This window comes from Mytilus galloprovincialis, chromosome 3, assembly GCF_965363235.1.
Source record: "Mytilus galloprovincialis chromosome 3, xbMytGall1.hap1.1, whole genome shotgun sequence".
Taxonomy (NCBI): Eukaryota; Metazoa; Mollusca; class Bivalvia; order Mytilida; family Mytilidae; genus Mytilus; species Mytilus galloprovincialis.
In genome coordinates this window covers 107,660,070-107,680,958 of record NC_134840.1, presented here as the reverse complement: position 1 = coordinate 107,680,958, position 20,889 = coordinate 107,660,070, and the positions used below count along the sequence as shown (strand labels likewise).

The 20,889-nt window shown below is 31.7% G+C and overlaps 3 protein-coding genes across 4 annotated transcripts in view; 2 read left to right on the top strand and 1 right to left on the bottom strand.

Annotated features, from left to right (window-relative positions):
* Positions 1-3,898, top strand: part of LOC143069734 (NAD-dependent protein deacetylase sirtuin-2-like) — a 35,168-nt gene extending 31,270 nt beyond the window's left edge. For both annotated transcript variants that reach the window (XM_076244502.1, XM_076244503.1), the window contains exons 14-15: positions 1,115-1,181; positions 2,074-3,898. In XM_076244502.1, coding sequence (XP_076100617.1) covers positions 1,115-1,181; positions 2,074-2,325 — 319 coding nt within the window. In that variant the 3' untranslated portion in view covers positions 2,326-3,898. The remainder of the gene's footprint in view (positions 1-1,114; positions 1,182-2,073) is intronic.
* A 1,316-nt stretch (positions 3,899-5,214) lies between these two features.
* LOC143069729 (general transcription and DNA repair factor IIH helicase subunit XPD-like) overlaps positions 5,215-20,889 on the bottom strand; it is a 54,145-nt gene continuing 38,470 nt past the window's right edge. Inside the window, exons 20-25 of the mRNA XM_076244500.1 lie at positions 12,644-12,736; positions 12,056-12,128; positions 11,322-11,392; positions 10,669-10,812; positions 6,405-6,548; positions 5,215-5,505 (exon numbers count right to left, since the gene is read on the bottom strand). Coding sequence (XP_076100615.1) covers positions 5,413-5,505; positions 6,405-6,548; positions 10,669-10,812; positions 11,322-11,392; positions 12,056-12,128; positions 12,644-12,736 — 618 coding nt within the window. The 3' untranslated portion in view covers positions 5,215-5,412. The remainder of the gene's footprint in view (positions 5,506-6,404; positions 6,549-10,668; positions 10,813-11,321; positions 11,393-12,055; positions 12,129-12,643; positions 12,737-20,889) is intronic.
* LOC143069726 (uncharacterized) lies at positions 16,610-19,843 on the top strand. The gene is made up of 2 exons (XM_076244497.1): positions 16,610-16,877; positions 18,268-19,843. The coding sequence occupies exons 1-2, from the start codon at positions 16,706-16,708 to the stop codon at positions 19,497-19,499; spliced, it is 1,404 nt and encodes a 467-aa protein (XP_076100612.1). The 5' UTR covers positions 16,610-16,705; the 3' UTR covers positions 19,500-19,843.

The window sequence follows — 20,889 nt, the reverse complement described above, 5'->3', positions numbered from 1 at the left end:
CAGTCCACTGAACATAGAAAATGATAGTGCGAGTGGGGCATCCATGTACTATGTTTTCATTCTATTGTCATGCCATTTACATACTGTGGATTAATTTATTTTTGTGGATAAAGGAAAGCATGCCTTTTCGTGGATATTTGATTTCATTGTTTTGCAAAAGTCTGCACACATCCTTACTTACAGAAAATTTGTTATTTGCTGAACACTTAACCTATACCAATGAAATTCACAAAAACTTGGTATTTAATGAATGAGGGGGATAGGACCTTTATCAGGACTTCCGGGATCGGGTCTTTTTAAGCCCAGGATTTCGGGATTGACTCTTTCGTGATCCGGGAATCCTTTTTTTCGGATTTTGGGACCTCAGGATTTACTTTATTTAAATTGGGACCTAGGGATTCGTTTTTTTAAGTTCAGGATTTCGGGATCAGGACCCCTTCTATCCCCTCTCATGAATAATAATGAATCCATAGTAACAAATATATGGATTGTGGTTGGTTGCTCTATGATGTTGCTATGGTACTATTGGCTAAAATGAGATATAGAATTAGGAACATGTCCCAGGCGTTGAGAAGATATCAAATAAGAATGACAGTATGGATATTCAAAGAAAATATCAATAATAATTGCTTTATGTTGACGTAATTTATGATCTTCGCCATGATACTGCGATGCATCAAGTATCTTTTTAGAAAGGTTAAATTTGTAAGTGGTATCTTTGGTTTATTTTTATGACTACTTGGTTGATGTCACTGCTAGTGAAGGTTTTGTCCTCAAGGGTATGACCAGCCCAATGGTCAGCATTTCTTTGTCAACTTGAAATCTTACTGATATGTTTTTTTTTTGTTAATAAAACTTCAAAATTCTTGCCAATTTCAAGAAGAAACTATCAAGTAATGTGAATGAAAGATTGTGAATGGAAATAGGTCAGAATTGATACTGCAACAATGAATAAATGTTTATTAATCTAGAAATCTAAAGCTGTAAGCTCAATTTTGTAAGTTCGATTAATTTTTCCAAAAAAATGACTTTTCAAGGAAACTGGAATTCTTTTTTAATGTTAACTGAGAATGATTAATTTTGTTTGTTAAATTCTGAATTTGATTTTTTTCAGAGATATATTTTGGCAGGGAACCTGTGATGATGGTTGTATGGCATTAGCTGAAGCATTAGGATGGGGTGTAAGTTTAGTGATTTGTTTTTCCTTCTTCCAAAATGCATTTGGTTTGAGTAGTGCAATTTCAGAAATTATTGCAATTTTTGAAGAATTAACAAAAAAGAGCAAGTTTAGTCATTGTAATTTTTGGAAAAGCTACTTAAGGATGTTTGCTTGTTATGTTTTGGAATTTTTGTCAGATTTTCAAAATCCTCTGGTTTTATCCATTTGAATGCCTTAAGAAATAATTGCCCATGAACCCCCATTTTTCTTTCTATAAATCTTTTACATGTATAATTATAAGCCATTTGCAAAAGTCTTATAAAATCTTATTTATTTTTTAATAGTTTTTGAGAACTTTATCTGGTCAATGATAAAGCTATAAAAAGTCAAGAGAGAACATTTTCCCGCCAAAATTCCAATGGCTAATATCTCGAAAAAAAGCACATTGACCCCATTTTTTTTTTGCTTTTATGATTCCTCAGTTAATCCCCTTTCAATATATACTAGTTTTATGGAAATTTATTTATTTTGAAACTGAGCAGCAAACATCCTTAAGGATGTATATGTATTTGATATCAGAATGTGAGTTCTTATTATTGCGATACTCAAGTTGTAGCATTATTCACATTATTAAAATCCTTGCAATCATTTCTGTATTTACAGTATTTAAATTAGGTTTATGAATTTGAAGTAGGATTAATTTTGAAACATCTTACTAGTAAGTCATATAAAAAATTAGAATATGATTATGAAAAAGAAATTATGGTATTGAATTCATTTCAATAGATTTAATTAAAAGTCAGGTTATCATTTAAAAAAAAAAAATGTTTTCATACCATAGTAAATGCTACCAACATAAAAATGTGAACTAATTTGATGATTTGGCAGTACAAAAAATTGCTTGTTTTTTTCAGGACGAACTGAAAAATTTGGTCACAACAGAGCATGCAAAGATAGATGCTGCAAATCCTAATAAAAGTACAACATCTACAAAGACAGCTGACAAAACACCAAAGAAAGCTGACGCTACACCCAAGAAAACTGAAAATAAACCAAAGAAATGTGAGACTCCCAAAACTTCAGATAAAACTCCCCTAAAACCAGAAGCAGCTACTCCAAAGGTGACTCCTGGAAGTGGGTCAAAGAAGACACCTCCAAAAAAGTGAAAAAGCAACTTAACAAAATAATTCCTTGCAGTTTGAAGACAAACCAACAAACAGTCATTCCTCTGAAGAAAATCGATCTTTTCCCAGCCCATATGTCATATGTATGTGTCTGTCCCAAGTCAGGAGCCTGTAATTCAGTGGTTGTCATTTGTTTATGTGTTACATATTTGTTTTTCGTTCTTTTTGGTCTTTTGTGGAAAGTTGTCTCATTGGCAATCATATCACATCTTTTTTATATACATACTGGTAATTAACATTTCAGACTGTACCAGAATTAAGCACATTGACTGTGAAAGAATACGTGTAATGTAATTCAGAAATTTTGAAGGCATTTATGTATTTACATCTATTGGTGTACAATGGACAAAAATACAAAAATAGTTATCATGATTTCAGGAAATACTGCATTCATTTAATGCTATCAAAATTCAAATTGGTTATTGTCTTTTTTGGTCAATTTTCACAATTAATAATAAAAGCAAACATTTCTGAAACTAATTTATTATATTGCGCATATTGTAAAGATGTAGGTAACATTTTGAAATAGAATAGTGATCGAGTCTTATGTCTTATGCGTTATAAATATATTTCTTCAGATATTCTATGCTGTTTAAAACTTACAGCCATTAAAAAAATTAAGAATCTGAAACCAATTTGAAATTTATATGAATGGTAGGGAATAAATATTTTTGTGTCTTCCACATTTATGGACATCATTTATAGTCTTTAAGAAATTAAGAATTTAATGCAGCTACTGTGGCCATAATTTCAAAAGACATTTAATATATATTAGAGATTATATCTTTTGATCTTGTTGTTCATATTTTTGTTTTTGTTGTGTGTATGAAAGTATTATATTTAAACTGTTATATAACTGCTTGACTGTGATAAAAAAAATTTGCTTTACTAATATTTTCTATTCTTTTGTTCCATTTTAATTATGTTAATTATTTGCAATATATGAATAAACATTTTATTTATTTTGGACGTCTAAATGTTGTGATTGGTTGTTTGTGTATTTTTAAAAAAAAATATTATCCAATGAATTTATTTGATTATGAAAAATATTTTAAGACTAGTGTTCAAATTATGATGTTTAGTGTTAGTCATGAAAAAGTGCATTCTGTTTAAGCTACACCCTGCCTTCCCAACTGAAACCCTATCTATACTTTAATCTCGTAACTTTCCTATAATTGGCCCCGCCTTAAATGAAAATCTTTATTTTCTGAATCTTGCCTTAACTGAACACATATCTAGTAATAGGAAATACTATTTTTATCTGTAATTTATGTGTAGCATACATTCTATTGAAAATATTACTTTGAATTTATCAGCAAAAATTCCTAACTTTAAATTCATTATATATATACTCATTTTATTTTATTTATGGGTCTATAAAGGTTTCACTGCATTTTCATCATTTTAAAAGTTTGATCAACTAGATCTTCACATTTTACATTTAAATGATGTGTTCCTAATTGTATAACTATGTTTAATTTATTTACACAACTTAACTTATTGACGTGTAAAATCTGTATAATTTTAATTTAAAATAAAGAAATCTATAAAGCTGTTTTATTTTATTGACTCACCTCGATGGCAGCACGTATGTATCAATTTACAATGTCTAAAGCGGAGATTTAGTGTTTTCATTGGTTTAGATAAATAATGTTAGTTTTTTCATAGATTTTGTTGTTTTAATTATTCCTTTAGTTTTCTCTATATGAATTGTTTCACATTTTTCTTGTCAGGGCCTTCAGTAGCAGACTATATGGCATGGGTTTGGGTCATTGTTGAAGGTTTTGCAATTACCTACAATTGCTTAGATCCACTTTAGTTGAAGTCTGGTAGATAGTTAGTCTCATTGGCAATCAAACTTCATCTCCTTATTTTCACATTAACAACCAACCATGTACTTTTATATAATATGAGGGTACATGATGACCTTTATTGATTTTTGATATTGGACTATAATAGGTAAATTTATAATTTTTTTTAATTTCATTAGACCACATTTATTCTGTGTCCAAAACCTATGCTGTGTCAACTATTTAATCGCAATCCAAATTCAGAGCTTTATCAAGCTTGAATGTTGTGTCCATACTGGTCCCAATTGTACAGACTTCGACCTCTGCTGTTGTATCAGGCTGTGCCTTGCAGAGCATTTTATTAATTCTTGTACCCTATTTATGAATTATTCCATAACTTAAACTAGTGTATCAAATAATTAATTTACAATAAACTGTTAACACAGATATATGTCTCATCTGTATGTAATTTTGTTACCATAGTAGAATGCAAATTTTGAAATTAAAACAAGAATGTGTCCCTAGTACACGGATGCCCCATCCGCACTATCATTTCTATGTTCAGTGGACCGTGAAAATGGGATAAAATCTCTTATTTGGCATTAAAATTAGAAAGATCATATCAAAGGGAACATGTTTACTAAGTTTCAGTTTAATTGGACTACCTCGACCAAAAATTTTAACCTGAACTGGGACGAAAGGATGAACGGAGTAATGGACAAACAGACAGATGGACGGATGGACCAACGGACGCACAGACCAGAAAACATGATGCCCATAAATGGGGCATAACTACAATAATTAAACATTTAACCTAGGCAAAGCTTTTAAAATCAATGAAACATGACTGGCAGTGCAGAGCAAAATAATCTCCATTGAAATGATATATACCAATGCTGATTCAACTGCATACTAAATTTCCTTAATCTAATCACAAGGGTTCCCATGAAATTCTCTTCATCACAAACTTTTAACATTTCAATTAAGCAACATTTAAAGCAAATAGTGAATGAGTGAGTAGGACCAAATCTGGGAAGTTAAATAACAATAATTGATCCTGTGAAAATAAATACATCTAAAGTAATACAAAAAACTTTTATTTCAAAAATAGAGGTAACTTTTATTTTTTTCTTCAAATTCCCAAAATCTTGACAGTCATAGTCAAGGCAACTTGCAATTCCTAGTGTTATACAACAAAGTCACAATCATTTATACAAAAATCCAAGATTTCCTATCCTTTGTCCATCTTCCTGAACTAGTTATTGATTTTCCTCAGATCTCAGACATGCTGCATTTTTTGTTCTAATTTTTTCTTTGTTTCCTCAGACTGTAGTTGTTCAACTGTGAGTAATGAAACTCCTAACTGATCTTCCTAAAAATACAGAAAGATACTTTCAAATGAAATACCAATAAAATTCATAAGTTTCTTTTAAATATAAGCAGCAAATCAGACTTTTAATTTATTGTATGTTACTTAACGTGAAATAGCAAATAGTGGAAAGCATGTTCAAATTACATGTAAATAAGTTTTGAAAATATCGAAAAGACTCACATGTGACCTTAATTATTCATTTATATGTTTTGGAGTTTAGCATGACATCCATTTTCACACATTTTTATTTAGGGTCCAGCTGAGGCCCACCTCTGAGTGAGTGATTTTTTTTGATGTGTTGAAAACCTATTGGTGGCCTTCAGTTGTTATCTCCTCATTGGTCAGGTTATTGTCTCTTTGCCATATTCCATATTTCCTTCTCAATTTAATAAATGATAACCAAGTCAAACATGTCAAATTTATACTTCATCTACTCCTACCTCCAAGATTGGCACTCGTCATGTTTCTAAAAGCAGATAATGATCTAATAGTAAGTCTTTTTCAATTATGGTTCAAAATTAGTCACATCAAAAAGCAATCCTCTTAATGCTTCTTAAAATCCTATTCAATAGGTAAAGGAAGATGTGGTATGAGTGCCAATGAGACAACTCTCCATCCAAATAACAATTTATAAAAGTAAACAATTATAGGTCAAGATACGACCTTCAACACGGAGCCTTGGCTCACAACAAACAACAAGCTATAAAGGGCCCCAAAATTACAAGTGTTAAACCATTTAAACGGGAAAACCAACGGTCTAATCTGTATAAAAAAAGGAGAAAGCCAGAATATCTCCTGTTGTTAAAACGTCAGGAACGTCACACATTTCTGATATTGTAACGTAACATGCATCATTTTCTTACTTAATTCATGTATTCCTGACATCTCCCCTAACTTACCCTTGTAAAAGGCTGTGCCATCCTCCTCAGAAACCTCTTGGACACTTGTATAGCCTCATCCACAGAAAGATTACATAGTTCATCTTTCAGATGTTCCTGTATCCATCTTGGAAGTTTTCCACGTTTATCTGCCCTGGCAAATCTCTATAAAAGAAATCACAGGAAAGTTTAGATTTATGCTGCAACACCCAATCTATTACTCGTGGAAAAAGAGGAGAAAATAAAACAATCTTATTCTACATCAGTGTAAATACAACTACATTTTGTACTAGCCTTTGCTGATATATTTTGTATATATCTTTACAAGGAAATCATCAATATAGCAGTTTGACAAACATTGATTTTAATCATTGAGAAGCTTAGTTTTAGAACATGAGTATAGGTTGCACTTTGTAAATACAGCTGTTTCTGAAACATAGAATATTCATAGATAATTAATTTTGTTCACAAACTGGTTCCCAGTTATGATCTCTATGTTTCATCTCATAGAGACATAACTTGGGAATGTTGCCAGTCAATATACATAATCATATTGTTTATATTGAAATCTGTGGTAATCCTACAGTTAAGGTTGGGGCAGTTAAGAAATTTAGTGTAATTTAAACTCTTAGAAGTTTGGGGCATATACAAATTGAAAATATACCACACAGCTCTATATTTTGACCTTTGAAAAAAAGTAGTGCATATGAACTTTCCATTCTAGGATAATATTGTTTTCCAAACCTTCATAGTAAAAATTGAAGTTTTAGCCGTAAAAGGAGTTCCTAAGGGAAATTGCATTGTCAATATTTACAGAAATGCAACCTAAAACATTCAGCTGATTTTTACACAGTTATCTCCCTGTAGTGTTATAAACCACCTTAACTAAAAAACTTTAATAGACAACTATCAACTAGAGACTCTCAAGAGCCTGTGTTGCTCATCTTGGTCTATGTGCATATTAACAATGGACACAGATGAATTCATGACAAAATTGTGTTTTGGTGATAGTGATGTGTTTGTAGATCTTACTTTACTGAACATTCTTGTTGCCACAATTACTCTATCTATAATGAACTTGGCCCAGTAATAACAGTGGAAAATATTTTGTAAAAATTTACAAATAATTTATGACAAGAGTGCACACACTGAAATGTCTCGCCTTCTTTACTAATCATTGATATTATGTTGATAGTCCTAAGTATAAAGCTTTATTACAACTGTCACATAAACTTAACATTAACCAGGATAGCTAAACAAAAACCAATGAACCATGAAAATGAGGTCAAGGTCAGATGAACCATGCCAGGCAGACATGTACAGCTAACAAAGCTTCCATACAACAAATATAGTTGACCTATTACTTATAGTTTAAGAAAAATAGACCAAAACACAAAAACTTAACACTGTGCAATGAACCGTGCAATTGAGGTCATGGTCAAATAAACCTGCGGGACTGACATATAGATCATAATATATTTCCATACACCAAATATAGATGACCTTTGGCATATAAAATTAGATAAAAAGACCAAAACTTAAAAACTTAACTTTGACCACTGAACCATGAAAATGAGGTCAAGGTCAGATGACATCTGCCCGCTAGACATGTACACCTTACAATCATTCCATACAACAAATATAGTAGACCTATTGCATAAAGTATGAGAAAAACTGACCAAAACACAAAAACTTAACTATAACCACTGAACCATGAAAATGAGGTCAAGGTCAGATGACACCTGCCAGTTGGACATGTACACCTTCCAGTCCTTCCATACACCAAATATACTAGCCCTATTGCTTATAGTATCTGAGATATGGACTTGACCACCAAAACTTAACCTTGTTCACTGATCCATGAAATGAGGTCGAGGTCAAGTGAAAACTGTCTGACGGGCATGAGGACCTTGCAAGGTACGCACATACCAAATATAGTTATCCTATTACTTATAATAGGAGAGAATTCAACATTACAAACTTTCTGAACTTTTTTTTCAAGTGGTCACTGAACCATGAAAATGAGGTCAAGGACATTGGACATGTGACTGACGGAAACTTCGTAACATCCCTATGTCGAGCTTTCTGCAACAAAAGTTGCAGGCTCGACAAAAATTGTTAAAAATTGACTATAAAGGGCAATACCCCTTAAGGGGTCAATTGACAATTTTGGTCTTACTTTGCTGAACATTATTGCTGTTTATAGTTTATTGTCGAGCCTGCAACTTTTGTTGCAGAAAGCTCGACATAGGGATAGTGATCCGGCGGCGGCGGCGGCGTTAGCTAACTTCTTAAAAAGGTTTATATTTTAGAAGGTGAAAGATTGGGATGCTTCATACTTTGTATATAGATGCCTCATGTTACGAAGTTTCCTTCAGTCACATGTCCAATGTCCTTGACCTCATTTTCATGGTTCAGTGACCACTTGAAAAAAAAGTTCAGAATTTTTGTAATGTTGAATTCTCTCTTATTATAAGTAATATGATAACTATATTTGGTATGTGCGTACCTTGCAAGGTCCTCATGCCCGTCAGACAGTTTTCACTTGACCTCGACCTCATTTCATGGATCAGTGAACAAGGTTAAGTTTTGGTGGTCAAGTCCATATCTCAGATACTCTAAGCAATAGGGCTAGTATATTTGGTGTATGGAAGGACTGGAAGGTGTACATGTCCAACTGGCAGGTGTCATCTGACCTTGACCTCATTTTCATGGTTCAGTGGTTATAGTTAAGTTTTTGTGTTTTGGTCTGTTTTTCTCATACTTTATGCAATAGGTCTACTATATTTGTTGTATGGAATGATTGTAAGGTGTACATGTCTAGCGGGCAGATGTCATCTGACCTTGACCTCATTTTCATGGTTCAGTGGTCAAAGTTAAGTTTTTAAGTTTTGGTCTTTTTATCTAATTTTATATGCCAAAGGTCAGCTATATTTGGTGTATGGAAATATATTATGATCTATATGTCAGTCCCGCAGGTTTATTTGACCATGACCTCAATTGCACGGTTCATTGCACAGTGTTAAGTTTTTGTGTTTTGGTCTATTTTTCTTAAACTATAAGTAATAGGTCAACTATATTTGTTGTATGGAACTTTTGTTAGCTGTACATGTCTGCCTGGCATGGTTCATCTGACCTTGACCTCATTTTCATGGTTCATTGGTCTTTGTTTAGCTATCTTGGTTAATGTTAAGTTTATGTGACAGTTGTAATAAAGCTTTATACTTAGGACTATCAACATAATATCAATGACTAGTAAAGAAGGCGAGACATTTCAGTGTGTGCACTCTTGTCTCTATCTATAATAATATTCAAGATAATAACCAAAATCTGCAAAAAATCCTTAAATTACTAATTCGGGGGATGCAACCCAACAACTGGTTGTCCGATTTGTCTTAAAATTTCAGGGCAGATAGATCTTCACCTGATAAACAATTTTACCCCACATCAGATTTGCTCTCAATAGTTTGGTTTCAGAAAATTGAATATAAAGGGCAATAACTCCTTAAGGGGTCATTTGACAGTTTTGGTTATGTTGAACAATTTGTAGATCTTACTTTGCTGAACATTATTGCTGTTTACAGTTAATCTCTATTTATAATAATATTCAAGATAATAACCAAAAACTGCAAAATTTCCTTAAAATTACTAATTCAGGGGCAGCAACCAAACAGCAGGTTGTCCGATTTGTCTAGGAGTTTCAGGGCAGACAGATCTTGACCTAATAAACAATTCTACCCCTTGTCAGATTTGCTATAAATGCTTTGGTTTCAGAGAATATAAGCCAAATTCTACATTTTACCCCTATGTTTTATTTTTAGTCATGGCGGCCATCTTGGTTGGTAGGCTCGGTCATCAGACACATTTTTTTAAACTAGATACCCGAATGATGATTGTGGCCAAGTTTTGTTAATTTGGCCAAGTCGTTTCAGAGGAGAAGATTTTTGTAAAAGATTAAGGACGACGGACGCCAAGTGATGAGAAAAGCTCACTTGACCTTTCAGGTCAGGTGTGCTAAAAATCACTTAAATATCCCAAATTTACCTCACCACACAACAACAACTTCAGGGTGTTGGTTTACTTTACACATTAAAACTTTTAATAATGACACATTATAGGAACAAGAATGTTAATCTCAAGTTTCCGTCATTTTATTATTTCTGTTTACCTGTAGGTCTGTTTAAAAATGATTTCTTTTGTTTCGTTTTTTGCACTTGTATACCATGTTAAAAAATTTAGTTTCACAGTTATCTATGCTGTCTGTTAAATTGGAATTGTTATCTACCTTATCAGCAAATGCCATAATACCATAGTCTGTTTTCCCCCTGATAGCTCTTCCTACACACTGAGCTGCATGTCTCATGGCGTCGAATGTGAGAAAATCATTCTCTCTGATCTGGAACTGGTCTCTTAGGTACTCTAATCGGGCCTGAAATTAGAGAATAAGTACTTGAGTTAACTTTGAATCATATTTTTAGACTTCTCACAATGTTTTGGCATAAAATAATTTGTGTGTGGTAAGCATAAGGTAAAATGAACTGAATCCATGCTAATAAAAGTTAAGCATTTGGTAAAATACACTAATAATTATGTTGAAAAGAAATGATCATATGCTTAAAACTTAGTCTACATTAAATAAGTTGAGTATATGCTAAAAAAGCTCAGAATATGCATAAAAATACATTTATTGAGCCAATGCTTAAATAGATTGAGCAAAACGTAAAATATATTGAGCATATGCTGAAACAAAACTGTTGATGCTTAAATAGACTCGGAGCATTTTCAACTTAATCTATGCATACATGTACATAAACTGAGAATATTCCACAATATACTTAGTTCTACAACAAAGTTCTATCAAGTAAAAATATCATTTGGTTCGGCATTAAAAGAATTCAGTATACAGGTACTAGTTTGTATTTCATTAATTGTCCCTACCTTCAGTATCCTGCTCTGTGTATAAACATAGGGTATACCCAACATGAGTACTGCTCTCCCAAAGTGGTGATCTATGTAATAATAAAGATGAATAAATGAAACACATATCCATATTCAATCATTGTTATTATGTATATGTGCAACCCAACTTGAAATAAAGATTTACTTTACTTTACTTTATGATGTATCTACGTATTTATGTATTTAACAAGAGTTATCTCCCATATCACAATTACAAAAAAAACTCAAATCAGAATTCTTATCACTTTTCCTAAGTTATCTAAACAGCTTGGTTAATTTGAATGTATTCTTATGTCAGTTTTTTCAAGGTTAATATTTTATAATAACAATTGCTGTCACACTCAGCTAAAACTATCTTATTTGAGCTGAACACACTGTGAAAACAGGAGTTGTCTCACATGACAGCAGACAACAAAACTATAATCTAAAGTACCCCAAAAAATTAATAAAGTTATTTTTCATTGGTGTTCAATCTAACTAATTTTTACAAGGATTTTCTGATAAATTTTTGTTTTGAAAAAGCTATATACTTTGTTTTTAAATCGAAGTGTATCTGGTACAAACAAGACAAACATATTCAAAGTGTATTTTCCATTACAAAATAACATCATAAAATTCATTTTAACTTTGACTTTGTACATCAGCTACTTAACCTACAAGCTGCAATCTTTTAATGTTTTGTTTAAAATATATCAGTCCTCAAACAGACTCACCAAAATCTATTCCCTCTGATACTTTCCCTCTTGCTACTGACAACAGCACTGCCCCTCTGCCATTCTCACATGCCTTTAATAGTAAAATGAAATAAACTGTGACATTCAGGTCATTTCAGCAGATGAGAAAAGCTACATATATAGTAATGCATAGACTCTATACAAGTATCACTGATAATGTTGCCTATGTGGTCCCCCTTTTTTAAAATCCTGGTTCAACATCTGTAAATAACCGTAAATGAGACTTATTTCCAACAGATCTAAAAAGATTTGGTATGAGTGCCAATCAGACAACTCTCCATCCAAGTCGCAATGCATTAAAAACTCATTCAATATTCCAAATCTTTATATGAGAATAACTCAATTTTGGTATAACATGTCTTTCTAAAAATTTCCAAAAGATGGTAAAATAATACTCCAATAATCATTGAAAATAACTTGAAAGGTAATATATGGGAAATATGAGGATCTTTTTTCTTATCAACAAGACGACATCAACCAATTAAATTAGAATTATTCATGTAAAGATTTCTCATTTAAATAATAAATTTGCAGGATGACAAGCAAAATCATGATTACATAACATACCTTCTGATAATTATACAAAGCCAGTGTTGTTTCTGCACCATCTTGTGTCTCAATGAACAATAATTTGTGCTTCAATATTTGGTCAATAATACCCTGGAATGAGAAAATTTTAAGTTTAAAAAAAGTATAATGAAATGATTTATTTTTAAACGATTGATTGCTTGTTGTTGTTAATTACCATTTTAAGCATGTTGGTTCAGTTGTCTGTCAAATTTGTTTTTTGTAAATTATAAAGTTATAAACATCACTTTTGTTTGATCTCTGGTGGATGGTTGTCTTGGCAATCATACCACATCTCATTATTATCAGCTACATCATGGTGGCCAGTTTTAATTGTTGGAGGAAGCTGTGACCGAGGAGAGAATCATGACCTTTGACAGGAAATCTAGTTGAGCAAGATTGGGATCAAAAGCATCTCACCACAAGCCAAGTTCAAACTTAAAAATTTTATGGAACAAAATTTATGTAAAATAAAGATGGTTCAAATCAATTGCAGAATTCTCAAAATCCTGTTACAGTTTCATTGAAATGAATATTAATTATAATAAAAATAAAATAATAAATTGAAGTATTTATATAAGTTGTTTCCAGATTGAGAAAGTAAATTTTTTTATAGGTTGTTTTGTTAGGCTTTTGATTCATGTATACTGTCTGTTCAAGAATTAAGTAAAATTAAAAATTTAGTGAAAAATTCTGCTTTTTTATAGATATATCATATTTAATAATCACATTTTAAAATTCTGCAAAAAAAAAACATATCAACAAAAAATAAACCCATGCAAAATGACTTCACAAACTGGAAACCACTTAAAAAAATCCTAATAATTATAAAAAAAAAACATTGTTGTCTGACACTGGAATATGTCAATAGAAACTCACACTTACTGCTTAATCAAACGAAACAAAAAGTACATATAAATACTTCAAAAATCCTTGTTTTAATTGTTGTTGTTTTTTTAAAATTTCAGTAGACAGTTTAATATTAAAATAAGAATTTTTTCCCTAGTACATGGATGACCACATCACACTATCATTTTCTATGTTAAGTGGAGAATGAAATTGGCATCATAACTCTGATTTGGCATTAAAATCAAAATTAGAAAAATAATATCATAGAGAACATGCGTACTAAGTTTCAAGATGATTGGCTTTCAACTTCATAAAAACCTATCTCACACAAAAACTTCAACCTCGAGTGGGAAAGATGGACAAACTGAAGAATGGACAAATGGACAGACGTAGGGACGGATGAACAAACTAACGAACGAATGAACACACAGACTACAAAACATAATGCCCCTTGGTGGAGCATAAAAAAAATAATGAATAGTAATAAAAAAAGTAAATGTTGTCTAGATAAGTCTATACATTTAGATCTTCGATAACATTTCTCCGTATCATAGAACTTGGTTAGTAAATATGATATCAATTAAAACTCACACTTATTGCCAAATTAAAAACAAAAATTGCACAAACATTCAAAAAAATCTGTTTTATTTTCTTTTATTTGAAGCTTACAATTTGATATCCTCCCAAAGATATCTGACTCCATTGTTAAATGGGGATAAATTCAAATCACGACAAGATTATGATTAACTCAATCCCCTTACTCATTCTGTTGATTAATTGTCAACAGTGATCAACATCAAGCTGAGATTTTACTCTTTTCTTGACTGATTATTTTGTTAAACTTTGATTAATTCCAAGCTGGGATTTTACTCTTTTTTGACTGATTATTTTGTTAAACTTTGATTAACTCCAAGTTGAGATTTGACTCTTTTTTGACTGATTATTTTGTTAAACTTTGATTAATTCCAAGCTGAGATTTGTAAATAGCTTGGTCATTATCTATCAATTGATCAATTTGAAAACTAACTATTTATGAATTATTTCTTTGAGTCATACAAAAAATGCTGATATATTCTATTTTTAGCAAAATAAATCTTGCATTCTATACAATTAAAAAAAAAGTCAAACCGTGTGTGTGTTTTTGCAAATTTCATCTTCTGGTAAAAAATGGTGACAGCATTAGCATCACGTTAATTTAATCCTGCATTATAAGTTTTGATTGTATTATTGGCTTGCAGTACCTTGTAGTAATTTTTAAAAGAAGACAGAGTTATCTCCCTTAGAAAATTGAGAAATTAATTTAGGACAATTTTGTGATTGACTCATCATCGTTTCAGTTTCTATTGATTGGTCTGTCAAACACTGGAATTTCACTCTTTTTAACTGAACGATTTGTTTAACTTTGATTAACTTGATCTAAGTTTAGGCTTGACTAGCTTAAGATTAATCAGATTAATCAAGACTTGGATTAAGTGATTAATCAATTTATAATCAAGTAACTGATTTTATTTCTGACACCTTTTCTATGATTCCTAGCATGATGTTAATTTTATTTCTCATGTGTATAAGAATTTTGGGTAAATAAGTATGTTTCCTTTGGCAAACTAAATATATTTGTGTGGCAAATTTTTTTGATATGTATATGAATTATGCAAAAAAATGAAGAAAGAGGTTATGTGCAAATGAACCAACACAACACAAAATAAAACATCATAAATAGCACTGTTTTAAAACAATCCTATTTCAGCATAACCTGTAAAGAAAGATATTAATTTTAATGTTCAAATTACTTCCCCTTAATTCTGAGTGCTATTTTAGAATTTAAAAATTCATGAAAAAAAACAGCAATAGTTTTATAATTGAAATAAAAAAGGTTTGATTTTTTTTTTTATGAAAATGAAAACAAAATCTAATTATTAAAAATTCCTATTTTACCTAAAATAATTACATGCATTTTCAAGATTGTGATTTAAAAAAAAAAGAAATCAAAATGTAGAATTATGCATACTAAATTGATAAGTATTTTTTTAAGCACAATTTAATAGTTATATCAAGGATTTGTACAATCAAATCCTTGGTTATATCTTTTTTTAATTGAAACAAAATAAGATGCAATTTCTTTAAATAACACAACAATAACTTCTATGCTCACCTCTACAATTACTGCGGTTAATTTTTTAAAATGTTTTTTGGAATCTTTACACTTTACAAACCATTTGTCAGCATACCATTGTCATAGGTTGTATTTATACTTGAATGCTGGAACATCTACATGTATGTCACTACTTCAGAATTTATAATTACCCATCCCCTGTTTTTCATGGACATAATCCACTTCCCACCAGGAACATATATATTGACACTAAGATTGGCATCACCTGACTGCATGCATCCCATTATTGACATAAAGACCAAGATCAAAATCATGCTTAACATGTTACATAGAATTGAAATCTGTAACATCCCATTTAAATGTTACATCTATAAAAATTTATATTTCTACAATTGAAAAAAAACAGTCTTTTTTAATCAATTTTAAAAAGATTTTAGTTTTTTTCTTGATTAAATTTCTTTCTAAATAATTAGCAATACTTTTCTTATGAAATGAATTCAGTTTCCGTTCAATTTTGTTTTAAATGATATAAATATCTTTAAATACATTATCAAATTCCTTCTTGTCTTAGCCAAATTAATTAAAGTACACAAAACTTTTTACTTGCTAAACTTTTTTTTTCTTCTTTGGAATGGCTAGTGGATTTTTTTTTAATTTAGATTATTTCAATTTTCAATTTTATTGTTTTTCAATATTTCTTAAACGATTCTATTATAAAAGTCCATTTTCCCTGCTGATAAACTATTGAAACTGAAATGAATTATCAAATCAAAACAATCAATTTCAGTGACACAATCCAATCATTTCCAAACAAACTTTGACAGTTGTGCACTCTTAGCTTGTGATGCATGAGTAAACATTGTCATTACACACACGCTTCCTTGTAAAACTCAATCAAAACATGGGCTTGGGAGTACCTCAGACCCAATATGCAAATGACATCTGACATTTATCCAATCAGAATAGCGTATTCCCGAAAATGAACTTTTCACCTGGAAGTGTATATATACCCACCTGTAACATTTTGCCACCATTCCTTTGAAAAAACCCGACAAGAAAAAATCAGTTCTGTGGTTCAGATTATTTTTGAGAATTCTAAAATGGAGGATGAAAAAGAATTTCAACAACCAAGAGAGTGCAGCAAGACACAAGAAATTGATGATCTATATCAATCAGTTGCTGAATTGTACAGTGAAACCCCAGAAAGTTCACCTGAACCACAGAAATCTACATCTTTACCTTCATGGAGCTTCTCACCTATACCAAATACAGGTAACTATTTGTTTATAATCCTAACAGTATCATCTATTTAATGCAGTATTTGCATAAACTTTATGCAAAGCGTATTAAAAATGAAATTATATTTTTTTTGGTCAAGCACTTAGTTCAGGTGCACCCTCTCATCAAAGGACATTGACCTTTAATAATCTAACTGGTACATATTGAGTACGCTTGTAAATACACAAAACTTTATATAAACAATGCCCATTTATTTAGGGTGACAGTTTCCAATGTGAAGCAAGCATCTTGGCAAATCATTTGGTAAAATATTGACAGATAGGTACAAATCAAGTGCACCTCATTTGTTGACAGTTTGCACAATATTGAACATTTGGAATATTACCTGTCTGGAATAAAGGGTCCAGATATTGAATTAGTGAAATTTGAATTATGGATCAGAAAAACAGCAAAACAATCAAAAGTATAAATTAACAAAATAAAGTAACAGATTTAGAAAAAAAGGGGGAAGGCAAAACAAAAATTGTCTTGTTCCAAGTACCATTAATATAATCATTTATAGGATTTATTCATCTATGAAAGATTTAACACATCACCAGCAACCAAATAAGGAAAAGTTTTCTAAATTTCAGTTAGCTTGTACTTATTGCTTGAAATCACAAGCACAAGAGTCTTATTTCTTTTTTAACACATTTAACATCTCCTTATTTGATAAATAAATATTAATTTAAAGAGCTATTTGGGCTCTAAATAAATAATTCAGTTCTTGAATGTCTCACCGCCATACAGCCTTTTGCACTAAGGGGAAGTTTTTTTTTGTAAATATCAACCTGTTTTAATCATCATTTTCAAGGAGAACTCAGAAAGTCATTAATTAAATACTGCTGATTAAGTAACTATTGCAATAATCTCAAAAATATTAAGTGATACAAATAAATATGCTTACAAATAACAATATTGCTATCTGAATGTTGAATTAGTTTTGCTATGGGGAAAAACAAAATTTGGTGTAAGGCAATAATACTACATACAAATAACACTATTTTAAAGGAATGTAAAATAAACATATCATGTATCTTCTATCACAGTACTTGCATTAGATACATCTACAAAATTTCTTAACAGGATTATTCAAAATAATTATTTCCCTTAAAAAAAGGAAATATGTGGTATACGGCAGTGAGACAGCAATCCAACAACCACAATAACTAAAACTATGCATGTTTAGGGTGTTTTGATAAACTTAGGAAGGAAATCAATTATTTAAGCTGAACAAGAATAGGATAAAAATGGTAAACTCATCATTCTTCCGATTTTTAAGCCTTGCAGGAAGAGAGTTAATACTCAAAGACTATGTAGTTTATCCATAGTATTATACAAAATGTCTACAATTTTTTTTAAATATTTGGTTTCAATTTTACAGGAATCCATCTCTGTCAGCCAAGATCTACAACCCCTAACGAGTACAGCTACAATTACTCCGATATCAGTAACCATAGCAATGCTGAATCATGGCCGTATCCCATGTATAACTGGTATTATGCTGCTAACTACATGCACAGCAGAAGTGTGGCTGAACAACAACAGCAGCAGCAACAACAACAGCCACAACCAGAAAGTGTCAAACCAGAACCAGGAGCGGTTGCAGTGTATAACATGCCTACATATAACGTAGAACTCTCCCGATGCTCCACACCAGAACTTATCTCTGTGCTAGCCAATTTACCAGCCGACAAACAAGATCATAGATCCACTTCTACTAGCTCGTCGGAAAAAGTACCATCAAATTCTCGCCATCATTATTATTATTCTCAAAGTTCATCGATGTGTGCGTCCCAGAATTCTTCACACATGTATCTACAAATGGCTGGTGGTTACCAAGACAGTGGTTATAACTCTGATTTAAACATGTCCCCTGTGTATCCATATCAACAAAAATCTGGTAACAATTCTCAGTACTATAATGTTAAATCAACCGAGAGTGCAGTTAAAAGTGCTGAAAGTTCCGATGAAGATAACAAAGAAAACGATATTCCGCAAATAAATGAAATTCCGTATGATCAATACGACAGAAATGATATGACACCAGAAATGACAAGTTCAGTGCTAAATCTTGCCAACTATTCCAATGAGTTATCAACGTTAGAAAGACAGATTCAATCTAGTGACATTTCTTCCAGTGAATATCCTGCAACATGTCTCACAAGATTGCCAAAACTGCCAGAAAGTAGTTTACGTATTCCATGCAAAATGCCGTCTAGTGCCGTCGCTAAGCGTAAACTGTCCGAGACCACAACTAATATCAACTTATCAAGCAAGAGACAGCGACATAATCAGCCACTCAATAATGATGCAATCAAGGTCATGATGACATGGTACGAGACACATCGAGACAGCCCATATCCAAACAAAGCTGAAAAAGATCAAATGGCCAAAGACGGAGGTATCAGTGTCACTCAAGTCAAGTCCTGGTTCGCAAATAAACGTAATCGTAATAATAACACTCGACCAAAGGTACAGAAAAGACAAATGGAGGAACGTTTAATGGATATTTGTCACCAGCTAGCTCGAGATGCTAAACATCCGTCCATGAACAATGCCGATCTCATTCAACAGTTGTCGTCAATTATTACCATCCCAAGCAATGACATTTAAACTCTTTGAATGGATTATATGGGTGTTAAGTCATGTGATCTCTAAACGGAGAACTGTTATTGTTGTGAAAAGCAAAAAGTATTGCATTGTGGCTGTGAATTGATAATGTGAATTGTGTTTTGACAATCTGTGTATTCTGTTGTTTTAAAATGTTGCACAGTATAGTGCTTGTATGTATTTGTGCTGAACCTTTAGTGTTCTATAAAACTGTGATTATTTGACAATGTGTTGCCAAACTATTTATTTTCCGTCCCCTTTAAGACAAAAGATTTTTAACCTAAGTAGGGCTTTCCGTATAAATATGTTCTGTTTTGTTACAAATAAATCAAATTGCATGTGTTGTATTTTTCTGAGTTGATAAATCATCTTCCTTCAATTACATCATGAGTGATATTACTAATTTCACTATAGCAGTTTAGTTTTCATCTGTCAACTCAAACATGCCTGCGTCGCAATAGCTCTGTCTGTGCAAAGACTTGGAAATGTGGTAAATGCTGCTTTTCTTCAGAACACGTCATTAGAAGCAAGAGCGAAGTCTGGTTAGCTCAATGTGAGATTGGTGTGTACATGTCTTTTTGCGGACAATTGTCTTGTGTATAAGCACATTTAAAATGAGGCTCAGTACATTGTATAGTACAAAGCAGGGTTCATATTCATATCAGATGTTCTTGTCCTGATTATGAAGGTTAATTGTAAAAAAATACATACCAAGAGAAATCCTAAAACAATGCACAATTAAAACATTTGGTTTATTACTTGTGAATTATTAAGTCAAATCCCCAACAGTAGTAAGAGTTATTAAAAAGATGCTGATACTCTATGAAGAAATTTGATTCCGATTGTCATGTGATTAGCATTAAATGCACATTTAACCAGTTAAAAAAAGGAAGATTAAAAATTAGTCCCGCCACTTTTTTTTTGTGCCTGTCACAAGTCTGGAACCTTGTCAGTGGTTTTCTTGATGTATCTTGTCAATTGGGGAAATGTGTCAACAACAAATCTGTAGTCTCCATTTATTTATTTTATTGTTGGAAAATTTACAGCTTGATTTTCGTGCAGATACTGTTTATTGTTGTAGACTGTACATTTGTATGTTGATCTTTGTGTTTTTTGGTTGCCATCTCTTTAACCAATCACAAATCAACTCTTTGATTCAAATTATTCACCCAAATTATTCACCCAAATTATTCACCCACACTTATTCACCCACACTTATTTTACAAGTCATTACATTTGTTTTGTTCTTGTAATCAACTATATCCAACTGACTTTTGTGCTTTGTTCATGTGTTGTGATTTTAAACTACTGTCCTAGGTTAAGTGTTGAGCGCACACATTAATTTATCCTAGATACATTCTTTATGTGCAACGTTAAGTTTTCTGATTAGTAT